At 39.6% G+C, this 13,219-nt stretch overlaps 1 protein-coding gene across 1 annotated transcript in view; it reads right to left on the reverse strand.

Moving 5' to 3' along the window:
- CACNA2D4 (calcium voltage-gated channel auxiliary subunit alpha2delta 4) overlaps positions 1-13,219 on the reverse strand; it is a 208,277-nt gene that overhangs the window by 168,088 nt on the left and 26,970 nt on the right. The window contains 5 exon segments of the mRNA XM_070754863.1: positions 2,609-2,680; positions 3,781-3,867; positions 6,940-7,014; positions 9,007-9,087; positions 10,584-10,645. Coding sequence (XP_070610964.1) covers positions 2,609-2,680; positions 3,781-3,867; positions 6,940-7,014; positions 9,007-9,087; positions 10,584-10,645 — 377 coding nt within the window.

Here is a 13,219-nt window from a genome sequence, read left to right on the forward strand (position 1 = left end):
GTGCATGCGTGTTTGTGTGTACATACACATACAGTTTATATAGTAGATAATGTATATTTTTGTGTGCCTGCGTGTAATATGTATGTACACATATGGCATATATACATAGGATTAAATAATATATTTTGGATGTTCAGTAATAGTAAGTAGATATGAAATTGTATCTCTTTGAAGCAAGGAGGGGCCAGGTACCCTAACCCAAAACCCTTGACATGGGTGACGTCAAGTTGGCCACCTTTAAGCCAGTCCCAAGACCTTTAAGCCACCCCCAGTCACATGATCGTCAAGCCACTCCCACCTGGTCACATGGCCAGCAAGCCACACCTACAAAATAAGCCACACCCACAATGTGGTAGTAAATTTTTTTGCAGCCCTTCACTGCCAACAGGCATATACTAAGGTGTCTATTTTACATAGACACACACACACAAACACTGCATGGGGCAACATTTCCTCATTCTACTTTATCTCCTTCAGTATAGTTTTTGTCTGAATATTGTGGGGAACTGATGAACTGTTTCATGCATTTAGTTTTGCCCTGATAGGTGATCCATTTTTTAAAAAAAAGAATAAACCCACTTAATGTTAATTAATGCAGTCAAGGAGGCACTTCGTATAGTCTGAAAGCATAGAAACATAGAAACATAGAAACATAGAAACATAGAAACATAGAAACATAGAAGACTGACGGCAGAAAAAGACCTCATGGTCCATCTAGTCTGCCCTTTTACTATTTCCTGTATTTTATCTTGAAATGGATATATGTTTATCCCAGGCATGTTTAAATTCAGTTACTGTGGATTTCCCAACCACGTCTGCTGGAAGTTTGTTCCAAGGATCTACTACTCTTTCAGTAAAATAATATTTTCTCAAGTTGCCTTTGATTTTCCCCCCAACTAACTTCAGATTGTGTCCCCTTGTTCTTGTGTTCACTTTCCTGTTAAAAACACTTCCCTCCTGAACCCTATTTAACCCTTTAACATATTTAAATGTTTCGATCATGTCCCCCCTTTTCCTTCTGTCTTCCAGACTAGACAGATTGAGTTCAGGAAGTCTTTCCTGATACGTTTTATACTTAAGACCTTCCACCATTCTTGTAGCCCGTCTTTGGACCCGTTCAATTTTGTCAATATCTTTTTGTAGGTGAGGTCTCCAGAACTGAACACAGTATTCCAAATGTGGTCTCACCAGCGCTCTATATAAGGGGATCACAATCTCCCTCTTCCTGCTTGTTATACCTCTAGCTATGCAGCCAAGCATCCTACTTGCCTTTCCTACCGCCCGACCACACTGCTCACTCATTTTGAGACTGTCAGAAATCACTACCCCTAAATCCTTCTCTTCTGAAGTTTTTGCTAACACAGAACTGCCAATGCAATACTCAGATTTAGGATTCCTTTTCCCCAAGTGCTTACAAGATTAGAGAAATGGCAAACAGTCTCAAGTATTTGGGGCGGGAGCTGGATGTAATATTAACATAAAATGTCTCCACGGAACGCTGCTTTGCTAACCTTTAAAATAATTTTCAGTACGACTGAAAGGGGAAGAATATAAACTGAAGAAATCAATTCCATGGAGGGTGTGAAATTTAGATGAATCAAAGAAACAGAGCATGAAGAGGTTAAGAAAGGCTACTGGGGCAAGAGAGGGAAAAAAAACAGTGCTACTTTTTAGAGTAGTGATATATTTCTTCAACTCTTATTTCTGGTTACAACAGATGTTGGAGGAATTTCTATCAATTCACAACCTCTGTAACTTGGCAATTTTAAGACTTGTGGACTTCAACTATGCTGGTTGGAGAATTCTGGGAGTTGAAGGGAGTAGCCCACGAGTCTTAAAGTTGCCAAGTTTGAAGACCTCTGCTCTATACATTTATTTAACTTAAAAAGTGGGGCAGCTTGTTAAAGACATCATCTCAGTGCCTGCATGTTAGAGACTCCATGGAAAGCTTTCCAACTCTCTTGAAGAACAAGCATGTGCCTCTGGTTTAAGAGATGCAGGTAAAAAAAACAATAAATGAAAATACAATTCATAATGAGATGAAGGACCAATAATGACCAAAGAGTAAAAGACATGAAAGTCAGTAAGGGAGAGCTAAAAATGAATAACAACAATAACAATAACAACAACAGAGTTGGAAGGGACCTTGGAGGTCTTCTAGTCCAACCCCCTGCTTAGGCAGAAAACCCTAATACTTCAGACAGATGGTTATCCAATATCTTCTTTAAAACTTCCAGTGTTGGAGCATTCATAACTTCTGCTTGCAAGCTGTTCCACTGATTAATTGTTCTGTCAGAAATTTTCTCCTTAGCTCTAAGTTGCTTCTCTCCTTGTTTAGTTTCCACCCATTGCTTTTTGTTCTACCCTCAGGTGCTTTGGAGAATAGGTTGACTCCTTCTTCTACGTGCAACCTCTCAGATATTGGAACACTGTTATCATGTCTCCCCTGGTCGTAGCCATGCCCAGTTCCTGCAACCGTTCTTCATATGTTTTAGCCTCCAGTTCCCTAATCATATTTGTTGCTCTTCTTTTTAGAGTTTCCCTTTTACATCGTGGTGACCAAAACTGCATGGTTTTAAATCTACAATTAAAACTGATAAATACTCACTCCTTTATCCATGGGCACCTTCACATCCATGGACAAATAGCCAGTTTCTCCATTGATCATCGCTGTTCGTAACTGCAGAAAGGAAGAGGTCTTCATTAAAATACTTACAATAGCTGGCTCAGGACCACTGGCCTGCAATGACAATTTAGGTTATAGATATTTCACCCCTTTGTGTTGAACTAAATAATGTACAGGTTGTATTGTAACCGTACTGATTCAGGAAAGCAACTGCCATGACTAGTTGTTGCATTAGAACTGGGAGATAACAACATAAGAACCTAAGAACCTAAGAAGAGCCATGCTGAATCGGGTCAAAGCCCATCAAGTCCAGCATTCTGTGTCACAGAGTGGCCCACCAATTGTCCATGGGGATCTTGAGCAGAAGGAGAAGGCAAAACCCTCCCTTTCCCTCGACCCCCAACAAATGGTACCCAAGGATGGTACTCAACCAACATAGAGGTGGCACTTGGACATCCATTTCAATAACACTGATACACTTGGCATCCATGAATCTGTCTAATCCTGCCTTGAAGCTATCCAGGCTGACAGCTGTCACGGCGTCTTCTGGAAGTGAATTCCATAAACCAATGACCCTCTGGATGAAGAAATAGTTCCCTTTATTTATCCTCACTTTCTTACTTATGAGTTTTAGGGAGTGCCCCCTCACCCTAGTATTGCATGATAGAAAAAAGATTTTTTTCTCTATCCACCTTTTCTATCCCATTCTATCCTATACACTTCAATCAAATCACCTCTTAAACGCCGTCTTTCAAGGCTGAAGAGACCAAGGCGTTGCAACCTGGTTTCATAAGGGAGGTGCTCCATTTCCTTGATCATTCCTGTTGCCCTTTTTTGCACTTTTTCCAGTTCCATTATATCCTTCTTGAAGTGCGGTGACCAGAATTGTGCACAGTACTTCAAATGTGATCTCAGATTTCAAAGTATGAACATTTGGCTGCAACCGATTGGTACAAGGATGTTGTTCTATATGTGTATATTTTTGCCATACTTTTCATTACTTGCATAATCCTGGCCTTGTTCTTACTTTGTTGCATGTTGCCCATTGTCAATAGACAGTCTATTTGTCAATATTCCTATGAGTTGCTAGGAACTTTATGGATAAATTGGGCAGGGAAGGGAAATGTACACAAACCCCTCAATTGGACACTTACGGTTTCATTTACATCTTCCCATTCGACTTCAGAAAGGTCAACGCTGTTGTAATTGGGTTTGGGCTTCAGCTTTTTCCCTTCTTTGTACTGGAATATTGGAAAAAAAAGGACAGTCAATTTAGGAAGATATACTTTTTTTTCCTCAAGGAAACTTTTTCCTCCCTTGCTGATTTTACGGCATTTATGTCTATTGTTGAAAGATGTTCTAGGTGTTATTAGGGGCTATGGTGGCACAGTGGTTAGAATGCAATACTGTAGGGCTAACTTACTGCTCTCTCTAGGAGTTCAGTCCTGATAGGGTTCATGGTTGATTCTATCTTCCATCCTTCCAAGGTCGGTAAAATGAGGATCCAGATTGTTGGGGGCAATATGCTGACTCTGTAAACTGCTTATAGAGCCTCGGTGGTGCAGTGGTTAGAATGCAATACTGCAAGCTACTACTGCTGATCACCAGCTGCCAGCAGTTTGGCAGATCAAATCTCAGTAGGCTCAAGGTTGATTCAGCCTTCCATTCATCTGAGGTGGGTAAAATGAGGACCCAGGTTATTGGGGGCAATATACTTACTCCCTGTAAACTGCTTAGAGAGGGCTGTAAAGCACTGTTAAGCAGTATACAAGTCTAAATGCTACTGCTATTGCTATCTACGTCCAAGTGCTATTCCTATTACAGTGGTACCTCGACATACGAGTTTAATTCGTTCCAGACCCGAGCTCGTAAGTAGATCAACTCGTATCTCGAATGAATTTTCCCCATTTGAATGTAAATAATTCTAATTGGTTCCAGCCCTCAAAAAAGTCCGAAAGTTAGCCTAAATTATTAAAAAAGACATGTTTTTAATGAATAAATGTACATGCAACATGTATAAATAAACAATAAAGTAAATAATGAAAAGAGAAATGTACAAAATACAATAAGAAAATGTATAAAACTCGGTACAGTAACCTTACCTTGGCGACAGACGAGTGCGGCTGTGTACTATAGGCTACGTAAACAACACTTTCTTAAACTATCATAAACATAAACAAAACAACAATTCCATAGTTAAATGGTATAAAACTTTGTTTTGCGTGCTAACACATTCGAATGGCTGAGATAACTGGAAGCAAGGGGATTCTGGGTCAGAGAGGCGATGCGCCAACTAGTGGTAGCATCCTGAAGCTCGGCTCGTATCCCGAATTTGAGCTTGGGTGTCGAACAGAAATTTTGCTCGCGTCGCGGCTCGTAACTTGGAATACTCGCATGTGGAGCAGCTCGTATCTAGAGGTACTACTGTATTGTTGAATGAGGAAAAGGCAATAGTTGTGTTTTTACATTCATTTTGCCCCCGGGAAAAGATAAAATTGTCTTCAGCATCTTCCAGACTTATGTTAGTACAGAAAGCAAAATAATTCTGGACCTCGTGGCATCACTAGGAATGGAAGATAAGACTTTTTTCTGACAAACACCAGTAGTCCTCTACTTATGACCATCCGTTTAATGATGGTTGAAAGTTACGACAGCTTAGGAGAAAGTCACTTAAGTTCTTGAGGTTACTATTGTCACCCCACCCCACTGGTCAACTGGTTGTGATTCAGGCGCTTGGGTTGCAAGTGTAATCTTCCAAGCAAAATCAATTGAAGAAACTGGATCTGCTTAATGACCATGTGATGCACTTAATAGTCACAATAAAAGTCATCATAAAATCAGACCTGGTCATTTAGTAATAGCAATAGCATTTAGACTTATATACCGCTTCACAGTGCTTTTACAGCCCTCTCTAAGGAGTTTATAGAATCGGCATATTGCCCCGAACAATCTGGGTCCTCATTTGACCCACCAAAGGATGGAAGGATGGAGTCAACTTTGAGCCAGTGGTGAGATTTGAACTGCTGAACTACAGCTAGCAGTTAGCTGAAGTAGCCTGCAGTGCTGCACTCTAACCACTGCGCCACCCCGGCTCTTTAATGATTCTCTTAACAACTGAGATTCCAGACCTAACTGTGGCTGTAAATTGAGGACTACCTGTACGGGCCTAGCATATTTGAACAAATTATATTTCCAATAGCTCAAATCAGAAGCAATGAGCAGCAAGAAGCAGAGTAGTAATACACAAATGATATATGCTTTACTGTTTTAATTCAGATATAAATTTCAACACCGTAAGCATATAACTAATCTCACCAGCTTGGCATTTATTGTACCATTTGTGGTCTTTTTCAAATGGGGATATTTTTTGTATTCTTGTAATGAAAGCGAAGAAAATATAAATCAAGAAAAAAAATATAAAAAGTAAAGAAAGTTCTGGAGGAGAACTTTAAATCTCGCGTACTATTTACCTTTTGGGCAAAGTATATAATGAAGAATTGGAGAAAATGGAATATTCAACCAGCCAACATAATCAGATAATTTCATTTGAAGCCTTGACATTTAAGTCAAAGCAATATAAAATTAAAATATATTAATCATATAGGTAAGTTACCTAGCTACCAGTTACCCGAGATCCAAATTCCCTAGACACCATGACAATTCCATTGGCACAGAGATAACAGTGATATTTTTTGCTGAAGCAGTGAGGTCCACTGTATATAAAGGTTCATGACGGGTCTTTGATTTGACACCTGAATGGTGCCATTTAGGAGTTTGAATAGATATTGAATAGATGTTAGGTTCATAGGAAAAGAAGACTAAGACTCAAGAACTGCCATTAGAAAAAAAGCAACTATCTAATAGCACCCAATTAGTGTTACTGTGGGATAGAATATATTTATATTGCTGATGACCCTTTGCATCAATGAACTGGAGGTTCAGTGGTTCTCAACCTTTCTAATGCTGAGAGCCCTTAATACAATTCCTCATGTTGTGATGAGCCCCAACCATAAGTCTAGTTCCAATTCTCCCAACAGAGCTTTAAGCTGATTGGCAGGAAGGTCAAAGGGACATCCCCACTGTAAACACCTGATTGGTCAGATTGTAAAAATATGTTCCAAGGCGCCAGAACAGAAGCTTCAGTTCCTAACACTTGGGAAATTTGTCTTTTCCCGTGGTTTTAGGTGACCCCGTGAAACGGTCGTTTGACCCCCAAAGGGGTCCTGACTCCCAGGTTGAGAACCACTGTAAATCTAAAACAACACAAACTAAACAGAGATCTCAGAAAATCTAGGGCTTCTTTAGGTACTTACCAGTGGCCGGAGGTCAGGATGAGACAGAATGTAGCCATTGTTAGTAATTAGAAAGGCATATCCGTGGATACCCAGCTTGAAAAAAAGGCAGTGAAATAATTTGATGTATTTAGTTCATAATTATTTTGCAAGAGCAAAAGTTACAGAACCCATCTCCCACAAAATTATGCACTGGTTGATTAATACAGTGTCTCCCAGCCTTGGCAACTGGAAGATATCTGGACTTCTACTCCCAGAATTCCCCAGCCAGCATTCACTGGCTGGGGAATTCTGGGAGTTGAAGTCCAAATATCTTCAAGTTGCCAAGGTTGGGAAACACTGGATTAATAGACACACTATCATTGCTTGGTTGGGATATTTTGTATAATATCTTAACCCACCAAGGTATCTCTTTAGTTTTTATTTTATTTATTTGTTATTTATGTTTCATATTTCTAAACCACCCTGTTCTATATGCGGCAATTTGAATACTAGTCGCTGATTGGGTAACAGCCTCTCCCTCAAATTAGATGCTGTTTTCAGATGCTCTTCTGTCTTAACATATTAAAATCTGAATCCAGAGAGTTAAGGAACATAAGAAGTTGCCAACAAATCAGAATATTTATTAATCAAGTCAAAATTCTTGGGTCTAATTGACAATGGCTCCCTGTAAGGATTTCTTGCGAATTTGCTGACTGGATATTTTTTCTCCTCAAACTGGACAGAGCCAGATCCATCATGACCTTGAAACAGCATATTCAGAAATATTCATTTTTAGGTTCAGACCCTAGTTGCTACCATCTTAATATCTCATCTCTCCTCCTTGCTCTGAAGGTTCCTGCTCAGATAAAGAAATAAGAATGTGGACACCAGTCTGAATACAATGCTGGCTTTGGTACCATATGTCAGCTGCCATTAGCTCAAATGGTAGAGCGCTTCCTTAGCATGTGAGAGGTAGCAGGATCAATGCCAGCATTCTCCATTGTGTGTGGCTTTTATATTAAAACAGGAAAATACACAAGGGAAGGGGAATCAGGATGTTCAAATTAATATAATATAAATTAAGTTGTGTAGTCCTCTGGCCCAATGCCATGTAGGGCTTGGTAGGTCGTTACCAACACTTTGAATTGCATCCGGAAACCAATCGGCAACCAATGCAGGCCACGGAGTGTTGGAGAGACATGGGTATTGTTGTGTCCAGAGGACAGTTAGAGTTGGTTACCCGCCCCTTTTCCTTGGGCGGGAAAATATAATAAGTTGATTGGTTGGATTAGCCTGGCAGCGAGGACGAGTATAAATAGCGGCCAGGCACAGCCATGTTGGTCTTGTATTCCAAATCAAGTTTTTTTAAAAATTTATTTATTAGATTTGTATGCCGCCCCTCTCCGGCGACTCGGGGCAGCTCACAACAACAATAGAAAACAGTTCATAACAAATCTAATAATTTTAACGATTAAAAAAGAAAACATTAAAATCCCCGTTATTAAAACATACATACACACAGACATACCATAATTAAATTCTATAGGCCCGGGGGAGATGATTCAATTCCCCCATGCCTGACGGCAAAGGTGGGTTTTAAGGAGTTTACGAAAGGCAGGGAGGGTGGGGGCAGTTCTAATCTCCGGGGGGAGCTGATTCCAGAGGGTCGGGGCCGCCGCAGAGAAGGCTCTTCCCCTGGGGCCCATCAAACGACATTGTTTAGTCGACGGGACCCAGAGAAGGCCAACTCTGTGGGACCTAATCGGTCGCTGGGATTCGTGCAAGTTACCGTTGTATGTTCCTTGTTCAATAAAGCGATCAACAGATCCAGGCCTACCGCTGTGTCATTTCAAGACCAGTACTTAACAATTGGCGGTTTGGGGAGGCCCATGACCACTGGCACGTATGAGCAGAGAGTTTCCAAAGACATAAATGTACTTTGCAAACATGCTGGAAAAGTTAAAACCTCTCTGAACTAGTGGGCATATTCTTGCAGCGTGCAGCGACTGAAGCGATTCACTGTCATTATGGTGGAATGAGTGAAGATTTGCTTTGGGACAGCTGCACTTTTATAGATCAGACAATTATCATTATTTCAATTCTTACCTTGTATCGTGGAGCCAACTTAAGGAGCTCTCTCAGTGGTACGTCAGACCCTATTACCCCCAGAAGGATGCCATGTGACCTCTGAAAAATAGAAAACGAACACGGCGGGAATGTATTGTCTCTTTCTCCTTGCACCAAAATCAATATCATCATTTTGTCACTACATTATTTTTATCGATTTGCGTGACAAAATATTCAAATGGAGGGATGAATTAAGGGACAGAAATAGGCTAAATATTCCATTCCGGTCTAAGCTGTAGTGCAGATGATAATGAAAACAGATGATAAATTCTATAAGACTAATAATTTCAAAAGAAGACAGAGAAGAAGATTGAATTCCTTTTCTTAATTTGTCCAAGATAGAAAATTGATCTTTCACTAGTGTTTTTTCTCTGAGGATGGATGGATGGACGGTCTATCAATTCTTTCACTAGTTTTGAAATGTTAATTTTTAAATTTTTTAAAATTCTGTTTTTAATCAAAAGAAAGTTACTGTATCTCACACATACATTGGTAGATATCTGCAGATCATTCTTCAGTACTTTTGCAAGCAAATTTTATTTGTAAGGTTTCAGACACTCTAGTCTAGAGAGCTCCTAAAAGAGAGTTAGGGCCATACAGAGATGCAGGCTATAGCTTGTCCACTTGACTTATTTTTAAATGCACTCTTTAAAAATGTTTTCATTTATTTAACATGCTGTAGTTATATAGGGTTTTTAAAAAGTAGTAAAACACATGTATGAAGATCTATTAATGCTCTGTCAGTCTAGTCTACCCAGACCAAGAAATCAACTCCATAGGAATACTAAAACATTTAAAAATTATATTATTATTATTATTATTATTATTATTATTATTATTATTATTATTATTATTATTATTAATTAGATTTGTATGCCGCCCCTCTCCGCAGACTCGGGGTGGCTCACAACAGTGATAAAAACAATATATAATGACAAATCTAATAATTAGAATCTAAAATAAGAGTTGTACATTTAAATTCTAAAAGCAAGGAACCCCAATATAAAAAACATACATACAGTGATATCATGCACAAAAACTACATAGGCAGGGGGGGACGTCTCAGTTCGTCCATGCTTGACGACAGAGGTGGGTTTTAAGGAGTTTACGAAAGGCAAGGAGGGTAGGGGCAGTTCTAATCTCTGGAGGGAGCTGATTCCAGAGGGTCGGAGCCGCCACAGAGAAGGCTCTTCCCCTGGGTCCCGCCAGACGACATTGTTTAGTCGACGGGACCGGGAGAAGACCAACTCTGTGGGACCTAACCGGCCGCTGAGATTCGTGCGGCAGAAGGCGGTCTCACAGATATCCTGGTCCGGTGCCATGAAGGGCTTTACAGGTAATAACCAACAGTTTGAATTGTGACCGGAAACTGATCGGCAACCAAACCAATTGTTCTGGCCTTAAAATATGTTTTATTTCTCACATCCATGGAACTGTCGTATCTTCATCAAGGTCATGTTCCTTACTCTCTACAAACTCCAACAAACAAAGTTTAAATTTTGCAAGCCATCCTCTTAACTTGCTCCAAGTGGAGATTTCTAGAAATTAGTGCTTACCGTTTCATTTTTTTTGCTGAAGACAGGCATAGCTACGGTTGTCATAAGCAAGAGACTTTGAGCTTGAGAGGCAAAGAGCTACCAGATAGAAAAAGAGCATCAGATTAGTGGTTGGGAGGAGAAGCACAAATCCTTTGAATTAAACAGCAGGAAAGCACAATTTAAAAAGCGTGCACTAAAAATACTAGCTATACAAGAGGACCAGAAGAATATGATAGCTAGGGAAAAGTCTTGAACCTGAGACATGTTTTGCCAATATACCTTCACATAGTCAAGATAGATAACATCATAATGAAGGTTTAACATTTTATTTCTTTCTTTTATTTATTTATTTTGTCCAATACACAATGAGAGTTTTAGTGGGTGTATATATATATATATATATATACACACACACACGCACGCACACACACACACATAGTAAAATACATGATGAAGGTGATAGAGGAGATACTCATAGTAAAATATATCTAAGAAATAATAGAAAAGAAGATATAGTAATAGAACATATCAATGAAAGAATAGAAGAAGAGATATAGGAATAGAAGAAAGGTATAGAAGATAGAGGAGAGCAATAGGACAGGGGACGGAAGGCACTCTAGTGCACTTGTACTCGCCCCTTACTGACCTCTTAGGAATCTGGATAGGTCAACCGTAGATAATCTAAAGGTAAAGTGTTGGGGGTTTGGGGATGACACTATGGAGTCCGGTAATGAGTTCCACGCTTCGACAACTTGGTTACTGAAGTCATATTTTTTACAGTCAAGTTTGGAGCGGTTAATATTAAGTTTAAACCTGTTGTGTGCTCTTGTGTTGTTGTGGTTGAAGCTGAAGTAGTCACCGACAGGCAGGACGTTGCAGCATATGATCTCGTGGGCAATACTTAGATCTTGTTTAAGGCGTCTTAGTTCTAGGCTTTCCAGGCCCAGGACTGAAAGTCTAGTCTCGTAGGGTATTCTATTTTGTGAGTGCACTTCTTCATAACCAGGTTAACACGGCATAGTTAGAGATATAGCTAAAGCATGTGAATCACTTACCCGTATATAACAAATTGTGAATGTGCTTACATACATAAACATTCAAACTCATATTCAGGGTTCAAATGCAAATGGGCTGGGGTTGGAGTTGAAAACAAGGGATATATTGCTCAAGGGACATGGAAGATGGTTCGTCAACAAGTTGGAAGAAATAAAGGTAAGTTGTGTGAAATGGACAAAGGCATCACAAGCTGATGGAGAGATGAGAGGGAGGGAAGGAGCGATGGCTTGGCAGCCTCAAAAGAGGGCTTCAGCTCTCTTCTAGTCAATTCGATAAAAGTTTCACTCATTTCACCCTAGAGGGCTTCAAAATCTCATTAGATGAATCCAAAGGTCCAGCAAAAGAGCCAATTATATATCTATGGAAAGTCCTGGGTGGCATGAAGGAATTGAGAGGAATCCTTCCTCTGTTGGGAATAATATATTGCTATTATTTTTAATAGATGTACATACCTTCCGTGACAGTCAACTTTCACTGTTACATCATCTATCACAACATTTTATGGTATTCAATTCCACGTATTAATCTTCCTCTAGCCATCTTAAACATTAGTTTAGTGGGCATGATTAACAGGTTGAGCATAGCTAAAATTTAGATAGCCATCCTGTTGCGGTTCTAAATATTTATAATTGTGAAAACACTTCTTCTATATTCCCTCAAACAAATTATGTTACAGTACTTCTATTTCATATTCAAAGAGATCCTTTTCTAAAGCTAAAATCCCATTATGGATATCGTATAATCTTAACAATTACTTCAAGATATAGCACTATAGTTGCATAATTATCCACCTGTCTAAACAGAAATAAGTACCATAAAATTCAGCATAAGTGAGCACCAAATTGCAGTCAAATCCATTCAATGAATCTAGAATTAAGCCACAATTCAAACTGGGGACCTTCAGTCCATGATCTATGCTTTGCAATACTATTCCATGACACAACACAACACAATGCAAATACATCCAGAATTATGCTATCTGTGTCTTTCTCATGCAGCATTGCTCAGTCACCACTGTATTGCCATCTGGATGTATGGTTAAATACAAAGTAATCTAATATACAACACAGCAATCCACATAAAAAAGGATCAATGTTCACAAAATACAGCTAGGTTGTTACCTCCTCGGATTGTGGCAGCTAGTGAGAAATGTGGATGGCATTAATGAATGGACAGGACAGAAACAGATGAATAAAACAAACAAACATGCAACAAGTAACACAGACAATGCAAGTGAGAAAAATGTAAGAGCAAGCAAAAATATCACATTGTTTTTAGGTAGCAACAGTCAGGAATCGACACTCAATAAAATAAATCTTGAGCCGGTGATGAAATTGAACCGCTGACCTGCAGATCTACAGTCAGCTTTAGTGGCCTGCAGTACTGCACTCTACCTGCTGTGCCACCCCGGCTCTGGTGCTTCCCAATGGTCTCCTATTGAAATCTAACTTGTTTACCTTTCTAAGACATGGCTAAGTGCTGCCAAGTCAAACATGGTCGTAGGTGCTGCTACCTAGATGCTCAGGTTTTACTGCTAGCTGTGGGTAAATGCACTGGAGAAACATTCGCCTTGTACAACATGATACCCATCCCTATGA

This window comes from Erythrolamprus reginae, chromosome 6 (genome assembly GCF_031021105.1).
Source record: "Erythrolamprus reginae isolate rEryReg1 chromosome 6, rEryReg1.hap1, whole genome shotgun sequence".
Classification (NCBI taxonomy): domain Eukaryota; kingdom Metazoa; phylum Chordata; class Lepidosauria; order Squamata; family Dipsadidae; genus Erythrolamprus; species Erythrolamprus reginae.